Source organism: Rhineura floridana, chromosome 18 (genome assembly GCF_030035675.1).
Source record: "Rhineura floridana isolate rRhiFlo1 chromosome 18, rRhiFlo1.hap2, whole genome shotgun sequence".
NCBI lineage: Eukaryota > Metazoa > Chordata > Lepidosauria > Squamata > Rhineuridae > Rhineura > Rhineura floridana.
In genome coordinates, this window is record NC_084497.1 from 5,165,240 (window position 1) to 5,185,697 (window position 20,458).

Genomic DNA, 20,458 nt, shown 5'->3' on the forward strand with positions numbered 1-20,458 from the left:
AACCCAAAACGCTCAAGGAGGGCATAGAGGGGTGTGGCCTAGGAAGACTCCCAAGGGCCAAACAAAGAGGGCTGGAGGGCCGTATTCGGCTCCCATGAGGTTCTCCAGTCCTGGAGTGAAACAATACGTCTTGTTAGGATGAACTAATATCCTGGACAATGAAGATTAAAAGCTCTGCATCAGGATGGATGTTTAACCCCAGGAGGCTGATGGAGATGGGGCAGAAATTCGATTTGGTTCGCCTTTCCAAACAAAAGCACTAAAAACACTTTAAAACATCACAGAAACAGACTTTAAAATACATTAAAACAAAACAGCTTTAAAAACATTTTTTAAAAAGCTTTCAAAACACCTTTTTTAAAATTTCAAAAGATCTTTTTTTAAAAAAAAGTTTTGAAAATGGAAATTGACTGCCTTCAAGTCGATTCTGACTTATGGCAACTGACTTATGGGTAGATGGATCTTTGGTCTGATCCAGCGGGGCAAATTCCGATGCTTTTACGGTTGGTTGAAAGGCAGGTTGCTGCACATGACAAAAAGGAGGCAAAGTTCAATCTTCAGGTGATGGGAGATGAATAACCAGTAGCCATTGATCTTTGTTAGGAAAAATGAGGACGTCACAAGAGGATCCTTATCGTGTACAGCATTTGGACCCTGGGGTGTGTGTGTATATATACATATTCACACATCTCTTCTCATCATCAGAATGAGCTGTTTATACCATTTTGGAAAAGCAATATAATAATGGAACCCCCAGGTTCAGAGACACTCTACCTTTGAGGTCTAAGTAAACATGAGAACAATTGAAATTTTATTTTGTTCAATCCCTCCCTGCTTTTTTTCGTTTGTACACTGCTTAATTAATATATTAGAATTTAGTTAAAATATACATTGAAAGTATGCATAGAGTCATGCTGTACGCTATGAATCAGGAAGTCCCCAGTTTGAATTTCACCTCTGCTATGAACTGATTCAGGATGGCCTCACAGTATAATCCTATTCAGAAGGAAACCCACTGAATTCAACTGGGTTTACTCCCAGGTAAATGAGTATAAATTTGCAGCTTCAGACAAGCCACTCTCTCACACGCTTTCAGTCTCCCAGTCTGCAATACAGGGAAATCTTGACCTACCTTATAAGGATGTTGTAAGGACTGCAACTAGAGAATGCGTTTGAAAAGCCATGTAAGTATTAAATATAGTCATTATTATGTATGATACAAAATAATAGATTTGTGCTGCTATGGTCAGATCTGAACAAGTCCCTGCTTATTTAAACAAAACATTTACCTCGCCCAGCATTTAACTGGACATTAAGCTTCAATGGAGTATATGAGGTAATTCATATGATGGAGATAAATTTAATGGCTAGACTTGCCCGCAGTTGCAAACCGGTGTTGACTGAGCTTTAGCAGAATATAGATGAGGGTTTATAATTAATATGCATTAATGAAAAGATCCTTTTCCAGGTGCAAACCAATTTTGCTGAACGTCAGTCTTCATAGTAAGTATGTATGTATTTATTGAATTATATGCAAGTATGTATAAAACCAGAAAGGTAATGACAGCCAGCTGAGTGTTACTCAGAGTCAACCCATTGAAATCAATGGGCTTCAGCAACTGAATAAATTATTGTAATGGGTCTGCTCTGATGATGACTCTCACCTTATGCACCTTATGCAATGAATGAATATAATTTAATGACGAGGGTCTCCCCCAATTGCAACCAATTTTGTGGGACCTGAAGCTTCGACAAAACATAGAAGAGAGGAGTTTTTTTAAAAAAACTTATTTTTATTCTTCATATAACTCGCAGGAACAAAAGCTCATCCAATTGCAACCAAGTTTGCAAAAGCAAAAAAATAAATAAATGCAATAATTGATTATTTATTACGGTCAAAGACGAGTCCATACGGGCAAAAAGTAAAATAATGTAACTTATGTACATAATAAAACCAAGCAAACCGCAATAAATTTCCTTGTAATGCATGTTTTTTTGTTTAAAAAAGACTACATTTCCCAGAATGCTCTTTGGCTGCCGCGCAGACTCCGTGAAGCCAGGCGGGGCACCCAGGTCAGCCTCGCCGCTCTCATGGCTGTAGCTGGACTCCAGCGGCAGCTGCGGGCCGCGATCCGCCTCTCCACGGCCCCCGGTCTCCTGTGGCCCGGCCCGGCGGCCCGACACTACGCCAAGAAGCCCGGTAAGCCCTGGGACAAAAGGGAGGGTGAGGGTCATTTTGGGAGCTCTGCAAGAGCAACCTACTACAACCCCCCCACTCTCCCCCAAAAGAGGCCACCTGGCCCAGCTGAGCAGATGTTACCAGGAAGCCCCCAAGCCACCGCCCTCCCATGCTCCTTGCCCGCCCTGCATTTAGCAATCTGGAGGTAGACTGCACCGCAGTGTGGAGGTTCTATTCCCCCCCTCTCTTTCTCTCTTGTTACGTAAGAACAGCCCTGTTTATTAGTTTAGAGAGAGAAAAAGCTCCATTAAAAGTGGGGAAGGACATGACATATGTATAAGATTATGTGCGGTGTGGAGAGAGACACGTGTCTTTCTCCCTCTCTCATAATTATTAGAACCTGGAGGCATCTAGTGGGCAAAAAGAAGGACTCCTTCGCACAGCGCAGAGCTAAACTGTGACATTCGCTCCCGCAAGAACCAGGGATTGGATGGCTTTACATTCATGGAGGGCTGAGCTTGGAAAAGTTACTTTTTTGAACTACAACTCCCATCAGCCCAATCCAGTGGCCATGCTGGCTGGGGCTGATGGGAGTTGTAGTTCAAAAAAGTAACTTATCAGTGGCTATTAGCCGCGATGGCTAGACTCTGCTTCCGTTGTCGGGAGACAGGATGCTTCTGAATACCAGTTGCTGGAAACCGCAGGAGGAGAGAGTTGCTGCTGCACTCAGGCTTCCCACTGTGAGATCAGGATGCTGGGCTATGATGGGCCCCCTTTGGCTGCACCCAGCTGCTGCTGGAGCAGACATCTAAAGGTCCCTCTCGTCCAGCGTCTCAGCTTCCCAAATCTGACGCCTCTGGGGAGCCCGCAGGCAGGGCATTGGGTCGTGGTGGCGTAGTGGTTAGAGTGCCAGACCTGGACCCAGGAGATCAGGGTCCAAATCCCCACTGAACCATGAAGGTTGACCTTGGGCCGATCACTCTATCTCACAGCCTTAGACCTACCTCACAGGGTTGTTGTGGGGATGAAATGGGGAGAGGGAGGACCATTCATGCTACCTTGAGCTCCTTGGAGGAAAAATGGAATATAAATGCAGTACAATTTATTTAGTGCTCTTGGAGGTCACTCATTCATAGGGTCGCCATAAGTCGTAATCGACTTGAAGGCACATAACAACAACATTTAACAAAATGTATATCCTTTATTGTAAAAAAAAGCAAACAAACTGTAAGACATTGAAATGTTGATAAAAGAGTTAAAAACAAGTAATTAACTGTGCATGCCTGTAGGTTTGTTTGGTTTTTTAATCTATTTTTCTATTTATGTTTAGATAAGTCTGTATCAGAACTACAGTGCACAAGTATTGCAAATTTCTTTGCAGAAGACTAAAAATTAATTCAAAAAATTGACAAAACAACAAATAATTTAAACCCTTTTTAGTGCAAAACTGCAACAGGCGAAAGAGATTAAAACGCATCAACATCTATGTGCTTGGAGAGGTTTGCCTAAAACAAGGGTTTTAATACCAGATCTGTTCTTTTACAGTGACAAAGATGAAAGGGAAAGGCTTAGTTAAAGAAGCCCTTAAAGATCCTGAAGTCTGCAAGGACCCGGTGATGCTCACCACCCATGCCGTGGGGGTCAATATTTACAAGGAAGGCCCAGAGGTGGCATTGAAGCCGGACTCGGAATATCCGGAATGGTGAGTAAATAAATAACAGTCTGCGCAAATGTGGAAGTAAACATCTTTTTTTTTTAAAAAAAAATCACAAATCAAGTTTCTGGTCCATAAGATGTGTGCAAAGAGAGACTTCAAAATGTCTGACATTGTGAAATCTCAGTGGATCTCAGGTCTTTGATGCCCTAGCAAGGGATGGGCCCAAGATGTCGTTTTTTACGGACAATTTTACATTGGAGAAATCTCTTTGTTCCGGGGAGATTTTGTGATGCCCCAAAATGTTCTGGTAGCCAAAAGTATTTGAACTGAAATATTGGATTTAAAGGAGGGGGCTATCAGCGAAGGACATTTAGAGCTGCACCGTTCTGCATGCCTACTCAGAAGTAAGTCCTAGCTGGTAGCCACAGTCCTCTGCACCGTTAATCTGTAAATGAGGCCCCTTACACACAGCAGGGCTTATTTCTGCGTGAAATTGCGCTGTCAAACAAATCCAAAGCTTTATTTAGAAATTATTTTTACTGGAAGGCTTGTAAATATCTTACGGTTCTTTAGGGATGGGCTGCAGCTCAGTGGTACAGCACTTGCTTTGCATGTTGAAGGTCTGCAATTCAGGCCCCAATGGCATCTCCAGGGAGGGCTGGGGATATCCCGTCTGTAGTCACTGCCAGTCAGTGCGGACAGTACTGAGCTGCATGGACCTATCATCAGACATGGTATAAGGCAGCTTTGTAGGTGTCTATTGGAAATCAGCCCTGCCCTTTTTTAATTTATAATCATGAGGTCTAGAATCTTGCTTTGTTTTCAAGGAAAGGGCCCTAGCTCAGTGGTAAAGCAGCTGCATTGCATGCTGGAGGCCCCAGGTTCAATCCTCAGCAGCATCGCCAGGTAGGCCTAGGAAAGACACACTCCCTGCCTGAAACCCTGAGGAGCTGCTGCCGGTCAGTGCAGACAGTATTGAACCAAATGAGCCATTGGTCTGACATGGTGTAAGGCAGATGTGTATTTGAGAATAGATTTTTGTTTCCCCTGTCTCCGCCCCTTACAGGCTTTTCCACATGTATCTCGGGCCCCCGAAAAAGCTGGAAGAACTAGATCCGGAGACCCTCGAATATTGGCGTAAACTCCGGAAACTGAATACGTGGCAACGGTTCAAACTGAAAAAGGTCCGCGCGTTTTGATGGAGGCTGCTGGGAGGCCGAACCGAACTGTTTTCCCGAAAAGCTAGGACTGCTTAGAAGGTGGGAGAGGTGGGCCGGGGCATCCTTTTTATTTTAATGGCTCTCTCTGATGTACATGTTGACCAATAAAACCTCGACTCTGCGGGGCACTTCCTATGTCATTTGCTTCTCTTAAACCTTGATGTGGCTACGTAAGGCTTGTGAAAACTACTTTGTTTTTTGTGTTTTCTCGAATATAACTTTGCGGTCTACCAACTGGAGCCAGTCATGAAATGGTGGCAGGGGTGTGTGTGTGGGGGGGGGCACATTTATCTTTTGCACCCCGCGATCCATTCACAGAGATAGTGAGCTGTATACAAAAGTACAAATCTCCATCTTTTGTCACTGCAGATCAGGGATTTTAACAGCCTAATTTGTGTCAGAGCAGAATCACCTTGCTAAACAATTACGAACCAAAAACTGCTTGCTGATCCATTGCATGCCACCCAGTAGATGCATATCTTCTGTGTCTGGTAAACCAGTTTTGAATCTTTTGAGTCTTTGTTATTCCCAAACAAAGGGGTGTTGGCAATTTAATGTCCGGAGCCTGGCAGCAACATCTCTTTTCAACAAGCTGCGTAAGCACAGGAGAAGTTTCTGGTTTGTGACTGGATGCAGACTGCGGCATGCTGAGAATCTCTGCTTTTGTTTTAAGATGAAACAAGTTTCTGTCCCTCAGGGCTGTTCGGATCACATTGATCAGCAGGTCAGCAGGACAGTCACTTTGGGCACAAAACCTTATTTTACTAGTTTGAACTGCATGGGGGAGATGTTGGCTGTTATATTTGATGCTTAAGGCTTGCTCACTCACAATCGTTTTGCGGTCCTTAATACACTTCCACTTGCCCCAGAGACTTTAAATTTGGTGGATGTATATGTATTAATTAATTAAATTTATTTATTGCATTTACATCCCACCTTTCCTCTTAAGGAACTCAAGGTTCTCCCCCTCATTTTATCTTCACAACACCCCTGTGAGGTAAGTTAAGCCCAAAGACGGTGAGTTTCATGGCTGAATGGGGGTATTTGAACCCATCTCCCACTATTAAATGTAAACTGAATAGATGGATGGACAGAGTTGACATTTTTAAATTGTTCTAAAGTCTGTTTACCATTTGTCCAGACCATAAAGATGTCATCAATGTATCGCCACCATATAAGTGGTTTGCTAATGGCCTTTTTCAGGATCTCTTGTTCCAGTTTACCCATAAATAGATCCACATATGATGGAGTCATGAGAGTCCCATAGCTGTGCCTTGTAGTTGCAGGTAGTGTCCTCCATTGAAAGTAAAGTTGTTGCAAGTCAGGACTAGCTAAATGGAACACATTTACACATACACATATCTGTAAAACAACTGAGTAAAAGTAATTTTTATTATATACTCACACATACACACAAATTCAGATGTAATTTTTGTCTGTAGATGGTGAGTGTGATTGTTGCAGTATCCCTTTTTATTGCAATTGTTATGAACAACAAATGAGTAAAAGTAATTTATCATATATAATTCATGTATATTATTCAAATATTCAGACAGCACAAAAAGGGCTCATTTAGTTTCTCCTTCTATGATGGGGTGTGTCACTCTATCCTTTCCTCGTCTTATTTCTATGGTCACTGCCCCTCCCTCAGCTAGAAACCAGGCAAAGACGGGGAAAGAAACCATAGAGATCTACGCTAGGGGCGTAGAGCGCCTCCCCGCTACTTTCCAGGCCCACGTTCAAAATAGAAGCCGGAAGTGGATGGTGAGAAAGCGGAAGTGCTGCCCTGGGGGAGGGGAGGGGCCCGAGGAGGGGCGGGAATCAGGTGGCGGAGAGGAGGGAGGAAGAGCAGGTAAGAAAATGAAGGGGGGCTACCTGGGGGCGGGGTAAAGGTTTGGGGGCTTAACATGTGGGGGGGGTTAACCTTTGTGGGGAGTGGGCTTGTGACGGGGGGGGAGAAGGAGAAACTAAGGAAATGGCCCCAGTTTTGGGGGGGAGGGGGAAGAGATTGTGTTTTGGGGGGCATATATATAGGGATGTTTGGGGAGCGTATAATGTGGGGGTAGCTACTGTGGGGGAGGTGCTGGAGGGTCGCAGGAAAGGTTGCATGGGGGGAGACCGTAAAGTATTGTGCTTTGGGGAGATGCATTTTTGGAGGGGAGAGGAATCTTGGGGGCGCCTTGTGCCCCAAAGGGGCTACAAGGGGGAAGACAGGCCGAGAAATGGCCCTTATAGAACTGGGGGGGGGGTACCCAGAAAATAAATGGTGGCTCGGGGAGGGGGGCAAATATGTGGGTGGTTTAGTGGGATAACATTTGGGGGGGGCTTAATATTGAGGCGAGTGCCTCTTTTCAGAGTAAAGGAGCGACCCAGGAAATGTGTTGGGATTGTTTTGTTTTGTGGGGGATAAATATGGGGGGTGTTTTTTGTTTTGGGAGGCTACTGGGGGAGCAAGAAAGGGGAGATCCAGGAGAGAAAATAATTGGGGTGTTTGTGTGAGTAATTTTTTGGGGGGGGAGGCGGCGAGGCTCGGAAGGAGCCCTGAAGAGGGAAGACAAAATGAAAGGAGGTGGTGGTGGGGAGTGTGATAATTGGGGGGGAGTTCCTATAGATCTGGTTGAGGGAAGAGGGTTGAAGCTAATAGGGTCAGGTCAGGGTGTGTGGGTTTTGGGGGGGGCTGAGTAAGGTGAAATGAGACATACTTGGAGGAGAGGTGGTTCAAACGGGGGGGTGATCCTGGTGGGGTGACTTAAAAAAAGTGGGAGGGAATCCGGGGTGGGGGTGTGCTGGTTAGCATGAAACAGAAAGGGGAGAGCTTTATTGGAGAAAGGAGGGGGGGATTGAATGGAGAAAACCGGGGGGGGGGAGGTTGCAGGAGGAGGAGAAGGTCTTGATGTAAAATCTGACGATGATGGAAACTGAGGAGGTGAGATGTTGGAATAGAAGGGCAGGATTGCATATGTAGTGAAGCGATATATTTGTGTGGGTGGGTTGCGGGAGGGGATCTTAGTGGAATGCGTGGGAGGGGACCACCAGGGTGGGGTAGTGGGTTGCAAGGAAGATAAACAGAGCTTGCAATTTTACCCAAAATTGCTGGTGTGTGTGTTGGGAGGGAGATTGCATTTAAGTGGGTGTGGTATCTGCAGAACGGGTCTCTCTCTGTGTGCCTGCGTCTGTATATTTATATGTGTGTGTGTATATATGTGTGTGTGTGTATATATATGTGTGTGTGTATATATATGTGTGTGTATATATATATATATATATATATATATACACATATATATACACATTTCCACCTTTGATCTTTTTTCTGAATGCATCTTACTTAGCCGTCCTTTGCAAAGAAGACTGCAGAGCCGATGCAGAATGTTCTGGAACCCTGTTTGGATGAATGGGCAGTCCTTTCCAACCAACCTCAAAGGGGGGGGGGAATGGGACTTTTAAAAAAGGAGAAAGATACGATTTCTCAGTATAACTGTTCTTCTCCTGCTCCCGCGAAAATTTCCTCCACCCAAAATAGAGGAAGCACACGCACCCCCCCCCCCGATGAATTGGCAAATATAATTCAACTGATTCCTTTCCCTCTGCGGATAGATTGTTACAGCGGAGTGAGGGGTATTTTGAGATGCGTTTTGCTAGCCTCACAGTGAGGGGCTGACCAGAGAGAAACTTGGTTTGGAGACAAAAGGATTTGGAGGTAGGGGGTAGGGGAAGGATTTGCAAAGGGAGGATGGGACGGAGCTGGCAATTCATTTCAAATACAGGTTTTTTTCCCCACTGGTACAAAAAAGTTCAGATGCCTCTCAGGGTTTTGCTTTTAAAGGGATGAATGGATTAAGAATGATAACAATTTTCTGCTCTGAAATAAACTCACAGCAGGAATTATTTCTTGGGCTTTTCGTGTGATTTTCAAGAAATCTCGGTTGATTGTTTTTAATTAAGCAGTCGGTCTGTTAATGGTATGGAGCTGCCGAGGCAGCTCTGTGGTCCTTCAAGCTCAGTGTTGTGTACACTGACTGGCAGTGACTTGCAAGGGTTTCAGGAAGGAGTCTCTCCCAGCACAACCTGGAGATCCTCTAGGGATTGAACCTGGGACCTTCTGCATATAAGGCAGATGCTCTGCCAATAAGCTATGGTCCTTCTTCTAAAAAAAAGGAAGATTGTAGTCCTCATGATTCTGAATAAAATGGTTGATTTAAATAGGAACTTTGGAAGGTGCTTCACTATTGCATACACCGGTGGGCAGCAGCTCTCTGAGTGACCCTGTTCCCAAAAATTAAATTTGCACTTGATAAAAAAAGGGGGATTGTCTGATTAAATCACTCAAGGAATTGTAGCTCTGTGAGGTGGTCTTCTAAGAAATCTCAGTACCCTTCACAAACTACAGCTCCCAGGATTCGTTGGCAGAAGCCATGACTGTTTAAAGTGGTACAATACCCCTTTAAATGTATGGTATAGATGGGCCTTTAGTCCATTTCAGATTGAGTTTGGCTCTGTGAAATTAATTTACAATTTAATTTGCTCCAAAAATAAATATTTATATTTAGTCCAGATAGTGATCTATTTATTTAATAGGTTAATCAGTTTTAAAGGTCATAGCCCTAATTATTGCTATAAATGAGCTGCCTCTCGAGTTGCACAGAACTGGAAGAAATCCAAAGTCTTCTTTTTATTTCTTATTTTATTAAGGCAATCTGATCAACAATGCTACGCGTTGCCATTGATTGCACGGTCGGGCATCCATATTCAGAGGTCATTTTTACATTTAAGCGAAAAGCAAATAAAACAAAGCTAAGCTTCTAGCCCTCAAGACTACAAAGATAGGCGTGAAAGTGGATGAACACTGCAATCTAAGAAGCTTAGCGTGAAAGGGGTGCAGTGGGCTGGCCTCAGCACTCTACCTAGCTCTCAGTCTTTCCTGTTGTTATTAATATTTACAATTTAATTTACTACTCACCCTTCACCCTGAGGTCTCAGGATGGGTTACAACAGTTTAAAAGTTTGATGTTGTTGTTGTTATGTGCCTTCAAGCCGATTATGACTTATGGCAACCCTATGAATCAGTAACCTCCAAGAGCATCTGTCATGAACCACCCTGTTCAGATCTTGCAAGTTCAGGTCTGTGGCTTCCTTTATGGAATCAATCCATCTCTTGTTTGGCCTTCCTCTTTTTCTACTCCCTTCTGTTTTCCCCAGCATTATGGTCTTTTCTAGTGAATCAGGTCTTCAGTTTAAAAGTAGTAGGTGTGAAATTAATTGCTTGGTTTGCCCAATTTACCACTTTTAATTGCAATTAAAGTGCAAAACTTTTAATTTTTTATTAGGGTTCCAAGAGAATATCAACAACAAAAGATGTATGCATACACAAATGATTCTATTCACTTTACTATTGTCTAATAAAGCTAAAAGAGCTGCAGGAAAAGGTGCCTAGGAAAGCTCCCCTATACGGATCGTTGACCCATCTAGCTCAGTATTGTCTACACTGACTGGCAGCTAACGGCTCTCCAGAGTTTCAGGCAGGGGATATTCCCAGCCCTACCTGGAGATGCCTTTGGGGATTGAACCTAGGACCTTCTGCACACGAGACAGATGCTCTGCCAATGAGCTACAGTCCATTGTACAGTACATTGCCTAAAACCTGTACGGCGTATCCGCAGTTTGCGAAATGCAGCTGCTCTTGATACAGAACCCTAATTCTACCCCCTCCCTTGTGCAGATAATATCCTCCAGATGGTGGTGCTCTCCAGGTGCTGTTGGGACTCCCAATGGCCAACGGTCAGGGATGATGGGAGGTGGGAGTCCCAACAGCATCCGGAGAGCCTTGCTGATTCCTGTCGAAACGGGTTGCGGGCCTGAGATAGGCTTGCTCTGCCGATCACGGTATCTTGGGTGCGCCTCTTGCGATTTGCACCGCGGCGGCACCCTTGGGGAAAGGGGGTTCGGGGCAGCTGCTCCACCATTCTGGAACACCTGGAGCCTGGACAGAGATTGTGTGGAGGTGTTAGGGCTGCTGTTGTTTTGCTGGCCGCGGAGATGTCATCGCACCTTATCCTGGCTGGGTCCTGGAGCTGGGCGTGGAACCTATTCATCAAATTGTCGAGTGAGCCGGATCTGTAATCGGAAGCTGCCACACCCTGCATCAGACCATTGGTCCACCCAGCTCAGCATTGACCACACTGACAGGCAGCAGTGGCTGTCCAGGGTTGCAGGCGGGGAGACTCTCCCAGCCCTTACCTGGAGGTGGCGGGGATTGGACTTGGGGCCTTCTGGAGACAAGGCAGATGATGCTCTTCCCACGGAGCGACATCCCGTCCATTTCCAAACAGGTCTCTTCTCGCGATCGAGGCCCATCTTTAAATAACCCCGGTACGCTTCCTCTCCCCGCTTCTTTCTCTCGTTCCAGTGCTCCCCAGCATCTCCTTCTGCGCAATGACCTCCAAGGCCAAGAAGCGGGTGGTGCTTCCCACGCGCCCCGACCCCCCCAACACGGAACAGATTCTCGAGGATGTCCAGCGTGCCCAGCCCAACGACCCTGTCTTCATCCTCCTCGCGGAGCCCAGCGAAGGTAGCGGGAATCCTTTTATTTCTTTCTTTCTTTGTTTATTTATTGTCCTTGTGCAGCGAGGTTTGTTTCGAACGTTACACTGGACACGGGTGCAAGCAATCGCTACGTGAGTGTTTGGAAAATCTGCGCCTCTTTAGTAATAATAATAATAAATTGGATTGATTCGTCGCTGGTTACCCGAAGGTTTCCAGGCAACTTGCAATGTTGTTAAAAACAAAAGGAGATGTATCGCAGCGTAAAACAAAATACTAAAACAGCACTTACACAACTACAGAAAGCTTTGGTGGCATACTAATGCAGACATCATCATCTCAGTCTGTCAAATGCCTGGGGAAAAAGGGAAGCCTTTACCTGGCGCCGAAAAGATGTCAAGGAAGGCGCCAGGAGGATCTCACTGGGGAGTGTATTACACAGAGGGGAAGCCACCACTAAAAAGGCCGTCTCCTTTGTTGCCCCGCTCCGAGCCTCCCTCAGAGGGAAGACCCAGGGCATATGTAAGGCTCAGCTGTTGGGTACGCAGCCTGCACACTTGTTGAACGTTTCATGCATAGGGATGCCCAGCTCGGCTGCTTGCTTACAAAGGTGAACTCGTAAATGTAAAAAATCTCCCTGTGAGTCTTCAGCAGTGAGCTGCGGACACATCCAGCTGGGATAGGACGCTACGTGAAAAGTGTTTCAGCAGAGGTCACGGCCTTTCCCCACTCTGGGGCCTGATGTTTTGAACTCCCAGCTGGCAGGGGCCATATGATGCCGGGGGGGCAGCGCTGGGAGCCCCAAACATCTGGAGAGCATCAGGTCGGGGAATGCAGAGTTAGACTGTCTTGGCTTTCTGTGCTTCTGCACAGCGGGCAGTAATTAAACAGGTTGTGGAGCTGTGTCGAAGCACCACGAAGGGTCTGCGGCTGCTTCTCCCTCAGATGCCTTTAATGTTCATTACGTGGCTTGATAGGGATGGTGGGTATTTAGACACTGAGGACTGCCTCGATATGGCCTTTTTTCCAGCGCGGCAACCTCTGGGTGTTTTGGATTCCCAGCTCTCATTAGCCCCAGCCAGTGCAGGTGTATGGCGCTGGGGCTGATGGGTGCTGGCAGGAGCTGATGGGAACAGGAATCCAAAACATCTTGAGGGCATCAGAAGAGCCCGGCTGCTGGATTGGGCCGAAGAGAGCCCATCGAGTCCACACTAGGGATTGAACTTGGGGTGTTCTGTACACAGAGTGGGCGCTCTACCACTGGCTGTCGGTCTTCAGCTAAAAATAAGTAAGATTCTAGTCCTCATGGTTCTGAATAAGGAATGCAGGAAGTTGCCTTATACGGAGCCCATCTAGCTCTAACGCTGAGATACGGTCCTTTCTTCAAGGCAGAGTGTTTTATCTCTCTCTCTCTCCTCCCCTGCCCCTTTCTGCCCACGGTCAGATTTGCCCACTCCAACCAAAAATGAAGACCCAGAGGCCAAGAGGGAACGCCTGTACCGGCTGACACAGTCCTACGTGGAGATGAACCACCGCCTTCAGAAAGCCTGCAGCCTGCTCAAGGAGAAATGTGAGGAGCTCAAACTGGCCGGCGCGACCCTGGAGCAGGGCATCTTGGAAATGAAGCAGAGGGCCTTGTGAGGCGCTCTCTGGGCAATGACGGCTATCGCCGCCCCGGAAGCCAGGCAAGCGAAACGTCGAGGGGAGCCGGCCAGAACTGCGCCACGCTCTGAGCTGCAGGCTCGCTGCCCCCGCTGCCGCCCCTGCGATGTGATTTCAGCATGCATAAGCTACACAACTTAAACACTGTCTATGTTCTAAGTTTTGTGAATGTGTGCCAAAACAGCTGCCTGCTACGCGCCCAAGCTGCCTTGCCGTGCTTGTGAAATGCCCAATAGCGTGGTTAGGCTCATCTGTTTCCCCAAATTTCACGAGATTTGCCCGCCACTCTGCGTGAGTCTCCCATACCTTTTTTCCTTACATTTGCAAAGACATAACACAAGCTGTCTCTGTCAGAGAGCCCAGCCGGCACTCTCCCCAAAGTTCTCCTATCTAGGCTGGGACAAGTGGACTTTTGAGGGTGGGGGGTTGCGGGGAGGGGAAAGGTAGTCACCTTTTTGCCATTCTCAGCAACGGCTGCATTTCTATTTTATTTTGGGGGGGGGCATGACATCTCCGTCCATCCGTTACGATTTCTCCCTTTGGTACTGCCTGGACGACGACCCCATTGCCACCGACATTTGCAAGATCCTGACGGAGCAAGGGTTCCACGGTTACGTTGAGCATCAGGACCATGTGGCGGGGCGCTCTGTCGTCGCCTCGGTGAACGAGATTATCCAGGCGAGCCGAGTTGCCATCGTGCTCTTGACGTCCTGCTCGGTGGCTGACCCCTGGTGCCAGCGGATTGCGGAGTGGAGCCTCATCCACACAATACAGGAAGAGGGGGCGAAAGTCATCCCAGTTTATGTGGACGTCTCGCAGGAGCAGGTGCCCTTGGCTTTCAAGCACTTGACCGGACTCGAATACAGCGAGAGGTTCTTCAGGCGGAGGCTGCTTGCCAGTTTGCAAAAGACCAGGCCCCGCACAAGGACCCGCGTCCCTCCAGTGTGACCAGTATGAAAAAAAGAGTTGGCTTCTGATGGGCTGGAGGGGGGGGACTCTTGGAGGGGGGGGCAGGGGCAGGCTTAAACTTGGCGGCTCCATTTTGACCATTGTCCAGAGTGTGTCGGATTCGTTCAGTGTTTGACGTAGGCCCCATTGTGACATGGGTTTGGTGACCGTGAACGGATTCCCACTAGGTTTGTGGCTAGAGCCAATTTATAAGGAGGTCTTAAGTAAAACAGGAGTTGTAGGTGTTTGGGGGTGGGGTGGGGTAAGCGAGGAAAGGGTGGGAGGTGTCGTTTGTCAGTATGTTTGGTGTTAGCAGGGGGAGGTTGGTGTCAAGAGAAAAAAGCTGGTTCTTGAGACTTCTGATTTTCACATTTTATTTAATTTAAGGAGCTGTTATTAAAAAAGCAGTTTTTGGACAAGACGATGTGCGTGGGCTGTCTCTTTGTGCTTGCGGAGTGTAGCTCACGTTAGGGGGAGGCGTCTTTATGCGCAAGTTGAATCTGCCCTGGGACTGTGGAGCTTTGGGAAGCTGCTTTATATTGAGCCAGGCCATTGGTCCATCTAGCTCAGTATTGTCTAAACCAACTGACAGCAGCTGCCCAGAGTTTCAGGCTGGGGAGTCTCTCCCTGCCCTATCTGCAGATGCCAGGGACTGTGAACCTGGAGCCTTCTGCATGCAAAACAGGTGCTCGGCCACTGAGCTACAGTCCTCCTAAAACTAAACTAAGATTCCAGTCCTCATGGTTCTGAATAAAGGGCTGATTTAAATAGGAACACGGGAAGTGGGCATATTCAGAGTCAGACCATTGGTCCAACCAGCCCAGTATTGTCTAGCGACCGTTGGGGTTTTTTTTGGGGGGGGGGTTCCTGTGGCTTCTGATTTTTGAGGGTAAATTGAGGAGGGGGTAAAGAGACCCACATATTCCAGCTTCAGCTGCTTGGGGAAAAGCAGGGGGGACGGAAATATAAATGGAAATAAAATTAGTAAGAGTTGGGTGGCGATTTGCTTGCAAGTTGTGGTGAAGGGGGTTTGGGATTCAGGATCTTAATAATCCCTCTCAAAGAAGACTCCAGTTTTAATAGCCCCCCTGAAAGACGTCTCCAACATCTGGAGGGCCAAAGGTTCCCCCACTCCTGAGTTCTACTGAACTGCCCTCTATCCTTATTTATTTTTTAAGTGAAGGGCAGAATATCTAAAATAAAATGAGCGTGCTAAGGAAGAAGCAGCAGTGGCCCACCTCCACCAGAAGATGGCACTGTTGTCAAGGGAGGAAAGAAGCCTTGAAGCAATTCTAATCTTGTAGGATTCTAGTAGTCCAGCTGGGCAGATGTTGCTGAACTACAACTCCCATCAGCCCCAGCTAACATGGCCAATGGCCTGGGATGGTGAAACTTGTAGCTCATCGACATCTAGAGAGCCAAAAGGCTCCCCACTCCTGCCATCAGAAGAGCCCTGCAGCAGCTGGATCAGGCCAGTGGCCCGTCCAGTCCGTCATCCTGTTCTCCCAGTGGCCAACCAGTGGCTCGTTATGGGAAGCCCACAAGCAAGACCTGAGCGCAACCGCAGCAACTCTCAGCAAAACTGGTATTCAGGAGCATATTGCCTCCCGATGGAGGGAAAACATGGGAACGTAAGGAAGAGCTGCCTTATACTGATCCAGACCCAGTATTGTCTACACTGACGGGCAGCGGCTCACAGGGGTTCCCCAGCCCTACCTGGAGATGCCTTTGGGGATTGAACCTTTCTGCACACAAAGCAAGTGATCAACCACCAAGGTAGGGCCCCTTACTTTAAAAATAAGGCAAGATTCTAGTCCTCAAGTTTGTGAATAAAGGTTGAATTGGAACCGGGGACACCGCCTTATCCTGAGTGAGAGTGTTGATCTTCGTTACTAAAAACTAAAACTCTAGTCCTCATGGTTCAGAAGAGCTGGTCTAAACTGAAAGCTGCCTTCTCCAGAGACAAGCTAACTGGTCCATCTAGCTCAGTGCCTACGCTGACTGGCAGGGCTCTCCAGGGTTTCAGGCAGGCACTTTCTCCCAGCCCTTCCTGGAGAGGCCATTGGGGATTGACTCTGGGACCTTGGCGCTCTAACCACTGACCTATGGACCCTTTCCGAACATAGCCATTGCAGCTGTTCGCCACTGACAGTCTTCTCCCCTGCTAGATTTGCCTAATCTTTTCAGTTTGTCCAAGCTGGAGGGGCTTCACTACCTTTTGTAGGGGGTGCATACCATTAACTATGTGCCTTGTGAAGTTCTTTTTCTGTGTGATCCTCACAACAACCCTGTGAGGTAGGGTTGGGGCTAAGAGTAGTGTGACTGACCCAGCGTGGTATCCAAGGTCAGCCCTACTCAGAGATCCACTTGAAACCAATAGGCATGATTCAACTGAAGGCTCATCTCCATCTCAACAGCTCTGCTTTGAGTCTAAGAACTACTTGGGCCTGTATTCCTACTCATGAGGAGACCCACTGAAATCAATGGGCATGATTCTATTGAAGGCCCATTCTTTCATCCCAATGCACGGGCTTGCTCTTACTTGGACACAACATGGTGACCTTGGTGGGAGGTCCAGTCACTGCCTTTCAGCCTACCCTATCTCGCAGGGTTGTTGTGTGGGTCAAATGGGGAGTGGGGAAGGGGAGAGCCATGTACGCCTCCTTCGGCTCCTTGGGGGGGAAAAGCCGGACATAAATGTCATTAAAATAAAATAAAGCATTCCCTTATTTACAGGCAGGCAGCTGCGCACGCGCCCATTCCTCCATCCCTGTCTGTGTGTGGGAGGGGAACGAGCGAGGCAGAGCCCTCGGGCGGCTAGAGCGTCCCCTGGAAAGAAGCCGCTGCTGCCGCCGCTCTAGCCTCCGCGCTCCGTGGCGAGGCCTCCGAGTGGGCGCCTGCGCCTTTCCTCCTCCTCTCTCTCTCTGTCTCCTCAGGAGAAGCGGCTGGTCGGAGCTGAGGCGAGGCGAGGCTGGGCCGGGGCCGCCCGTCCGCCTCCCTCCCTCCCTCCGCCAGCCATGGAGCTGGAGGCGCCCGAGGAGGCTGCAGGCAGCGAGGCCGCCGCAGGGGCCGAGGCCGGAGCCCTCACCCCGGAGGAGGAGGAGGAGACGGCGGCGGGAGGAGGAGGATGGAGGGCGCCTCCTCCGCCGGTGCTGCTGGAGCCCTCTTCGGCTGGAGCAGGTGCAGGGGAGGGGCTTCCCAGGGAGGGGGAAATGGGGGAGGGGCTTCCTGAGGTGGGGAGGGGTTGGGGGAGGGGCTTCCTGAGGTGGAGGTGGGGATGAGGGTGGGGGCTTCACAGGGGAGGGGGAGGGGGGATTCCCAGAGTGGGGTAATGGTCACCATCCTCATCTTCATTCTCCTCCGCATCTTCATTCTCATCTTCATTCTCATCTTCATTCTCATCTTCCTCCTCCTCCCCATCTTCCTCCTCCTCCTCATCTTCATCCTCCTCCTCCTCTTCATCCTCCTCCTCCCCATCTTCATCCTCCTCCTCCTCCTCTTCATCCTCCTCCTCCTCCTCTTCATCCTCCTCCTCCTCCTCTTCATCCCCCTCCTCCTCATCTTCATCGTCCTCATCACTATAGGAAACCCCCCCACAGACACACCTGCAGCCACCCATATCCCGCAATCCTGGTTTGTTATTACTAACAATAACGAGTGGTGTTGATCAGGGGCCATGACTAAAGGGTGGGGGGATGTGGTGGAGGGGGATCACTGTGCGGTGTGTGGCGGGGAGGGAGGGAGGCTCAGCTCCGCGTGGCCCCAGTGCTGCAGTTCTGGGTTATTGTTTATGATATTGGCAGTGTTTATTGTTGTTGTTGTGAATGATAATAGCAATGTATACTTAGTATTATCATTTTTGTTATTCTAGCTTATTATTGATTATGTTAGTGATGGTACTTAGCATTGTCATTATTATTGTAACTTACTGATTATATTAGTGATGTTAGTATTCTAGTTTACTATTAATGATGTTAGTGATGTTACTTAGTATTATTACTCTTCTGGGTTATTATTAATGATATTAGTGATGTTACTTATTTTTATTATTGTTGTTTACATATACGGTCACAGACCCAATCAAATAAAACAGTCAGTAAAACATCAGAATAGTTAAGATACAGGAATATAAAAATACAACATAAAAGAAATAGCGGTTAAAAGAGAAGAATCCTCTTACGAATCCTTTGGGCAGAAAAGAGGATCTTAGCCACTGACTCTGTTATAGACTTATTAAAATCAGCTAAGAAGTATTTTAAAAACCAGACCAATGGCCTGCCAGGAAAGTTCCTCATAATTGGGCCGAGTAGTCTATTGCGATCCTCCCTATAAAAATTACATACAAAAAAGACGAGAGTCAATGTTTCAACTTCGTCACCACAAGGACACAGCCGGTCTGCATAAGGGGTACCTTGGTATCGTCCTTCCAAGAGAGCGGAAGGGAGACAATTAAACATGGCTCTGGAGAGTACATGCTGATACTTAGGAATAGACAGATTCTCCAAATAGTTAGCGTGTTTGGGGAACAGGAAATTCAGTCCAAGAAGGGTAGGTGAGCACATTTTGCAAGCATTTGATACCGAAAGTTGAAAGTTGATATCCCTGATTTGTTGGTTATTATTGTTTATGATGGTAATTTAGTGTGTTATTGGGAGGTGAGGGAGGATTGTCATTGTCATCACCACAGAATCCTAAGCGCCATAATTCTAGCTTGTTAGTAATGAGTGGTGGTGTTGATAATTATCAATAAGAAATGAGAATGGTTATGTTGGTGATGAGGAGGTAGTGTGTTGTGGGAAGATGGGGGAGAGAATTATCACCATCATGACCACTGCCAAAGGAGCCCCCCCCCCACCAAGAAAGCCACAGTTCTGCTTCATTGCAAATAATAATATTAGTGGTGATATTATTAATTATCCATAACTAATGGTGATAATGATGTGGTGTGTTATGGGGAGGGGAGAGAGGTGTGTGCTGCACTTTTAATGTAATGTTAATTGTATTAGTGAAACTACTAATTACTAATAAAGGTTGTGGTTTTGGTGATGGTGATTTGGGGTGTTACAGGGAAGTCAGGGGGGAATCATCACCGGCATCACCAAAGGAACTTGAAAATAGTGATATTATTAATGGTAGTTATTAATAATTAATTAGGGTGGTTACGGTGATGATGATTTTATTTGCCTCTTACTACATAAAGTATTTTTTAAAAATTCCTCATCATTGGAAAGAACACCCATCTTTAATAGTGTCTTGCTTCCTTTTTCTGTTACGGCAGCACATTTGCTCTGAAATAGCCTGAGACAACAAAAGAACTCATTGCTCCCCCTTCCCAATTAAAAATAGCACGGATAAAAAGCAGAGCCCCCCCCATGAGTCATTTGTAACACCCTTTAACCAGCATGTGACAATGAGGCTTTGTAAATCAAGGTTGGCTCTTCACCCCTTTTCAATGCGTGCGTGTGGGGGAAGCTGGGATTCAAATCGTGTTTGCGATAATAACAGGATTGGTCTTTATTCCAGGCTGGGTCCTGTGTAAAAATGTGAATGTACTGCCTTCAAGTCGATTCTGACTTATGGCGACCCTACGAAGAGGGTTTTCATGAGGCTGAGAGGCAGTGACTGGCCCACGGTCACCCAGGGAGCTTCATGGCTATGTGGGGATTCGAACCCGGGTCTCCCAGGTCGTAGTCCAACACCTAAATCACTACCCCACGCTGGCTCTCGGTTCCTGTGTACATCCCTAGATCTGTCCTGGGACACAGAAGTCCTTTCATTACTCTGCTCCAAATCTTTCCACCGCCAAATATGTGGGTGTTGGCTCCACCAAGGAAACATGCAGTTCTGGGCAGTGAAAGGTCTGTCTGTGGTGGATTTAAGAGCCACAGAAGCCCAACTCACACGTGCAGGTTGTCATTTGAGGCTGCCGCTGCCTCCGTAACAGAGCAAATGAGCGTGTGCATCTTTTGATAGCTGAGCTTTGAGAATTATTTAAAATCCACGCTGGGAGGCAGGGTGCTTTGAAATGCCAGTTGCTGGAAAGCACAGGAAGGGACAGTTGCTCGTATGCTCAGCTCCTGCTTTGGGGCTTCCTTTTGGGGCATCTTACAGGCCGCTGCTTGGCCTGATCCATCAGGCTCTTCTCATGTTCTTAACTACAAAAAATACTATTTTCAGTGGGTCTGCTCTGAGTCAAGTTTAGTTGGATTCAATCCTGTGTTTATATAGTTTTTAGAAATATAAATCTAAGTG

The 20,458-nt window shown here is 47.2% G+C and overlaps 3 protein-coding genes across 16 annotated transcripts in view; all 3 read left to right on the forward strand.

Moving 5' to 3' along the window:
• Window positions 1-1,115: 1,115 nt before the first annotated feature.
• Window positions 1,116-5,204, forward strand: MRPL54 (mitochondrial ribosomal protein L54). Of its 3 annotated transcripts, none has more exons than XM_061602099.1 (4): window positions 1,116-1,184; window positions 2,009-2,200; window positions 3,725-3,881; window positions 4,903-5,197. In XM_061602099.1, the coding sequence occupies exons 2-4, from the start codon at window positions 2,092-2,094 to the stop codon at window positions 5,033-5,035; spliced, it is 399 nt and encodes a 132-aa protein (XP_061458083.1). In that variant the 5' UTR covers window positions 1,116-1,184; window positions 2,009-2,091; the 3' UTR covers window positions 5,036-5,197. The 3 variants fall into 3 exon arrangements, with proteins under 3 accessions (XP_061458083.1, XP_061458082.1, XP_061458081.1); XM_061602098.1 differs by having other exon boundaries at window positions 1,152-1,184; window positions 2,023-2,200; window positions 4,903-5,202; XM_061602097.1 differs by lacking the exon at window positions 1,116-1,184 and adding an exon at window positions 1,434-1,503 and having other exon boundaries at window positions 4,903-5,204.
• Window positions 5,205-6,828: 1,624 nt separating this feature from the next.
• Window positions 6,829-14,627, forward strand: C18H19orf25 (chromosome 18 C19orf25 homolog). The gene is made up of 3 exons (XM_061600936.1): window positions 6,829-6,908; window positions 11,463-11,624; window positions 13,041-14,627. Exons 2-3 carry the CDS (start codon window positions 11,489-11,491, stop codon window positions 13,235-13,237), a joined length of 333 nt encoding a protein of 110 aa, XP_061456920.1. The 5' UTR covers window positions 6,829-6,908; window positions 11,463-11,488; the 3' UTR covers window positions 13,238-14,627.
• A 2,410-nt stretch (window positions 14,628-17,037) lies between these two features.
• The window catches only part of PIP5K1C (phosphatidylinositol-4-phosphate 5-kinase type 1 gamma), a 55,191-nt gene continuing 51,770 nt past the window's right edge, over window positions 17,038-20,458 (forward strand). For 4 of the 12 annotated variants that reach the window (XM_061600494.1, XM_061600489.1, XM_061600492.1 and 1 more), the window contains exon 1: window positions 17,047-17,386. In XM_061600494.1, the coding sequence (XP_061456478.1) occupies window positions 17,224-17,386 (163 nt within the window). In that variant the 5' untranslated portion in view covers window positions 17,047-17,223. Of the gene's footprint in view, window positions 17,387-20,458 lie in introns of all 12 variants that reach the window. The other 8 variants (XM_061600488.1, XM_061600491.1, XM_061600496.1 and 5 more) reach the window with 6 other exon arrangements.

Excerpts from the sequence above, each read along its gene's own strand:
- MRPL54 (XM_061602097.1), top strand. The coding sequence starts at position 1,449 with ATGAAAAGATCCTTTTCCAGGTGCAAACCAATTTTGCTGAACGTCAGT. Across the intron at positions 2,201-3,724 it reads ACACTACGCCAAGAAGCCCG|TGACAAAGATGAAAGGGAAA; the intron begins GTAAGCCCTGGG and ends GTTCTTTTACAG. Across the intron at positions 3,882-4,902 it reads GACTCGGAATATCCGGAATG|GCTTTTCCACATGTATCTCG; the intron begins GTGAGTAAATAA and ends CGCCCCTTACAG.
- C18H19orf25 (XM_061600936.1), top strand. The coding sequence starts at position 11,489 with ATGACCTCCAAGGCCAAGAAGCGGGTGGTGCTTCCCACGCGCCCCGAC. Across the intron at positions 11,625-13,040 it reads CCTCGCGGAGCCCAGCGAAG|ATTTGCCCACTCCAACCAAA; the intron begins GTAGCGGGAATC and ends GCCCACGGTCAG.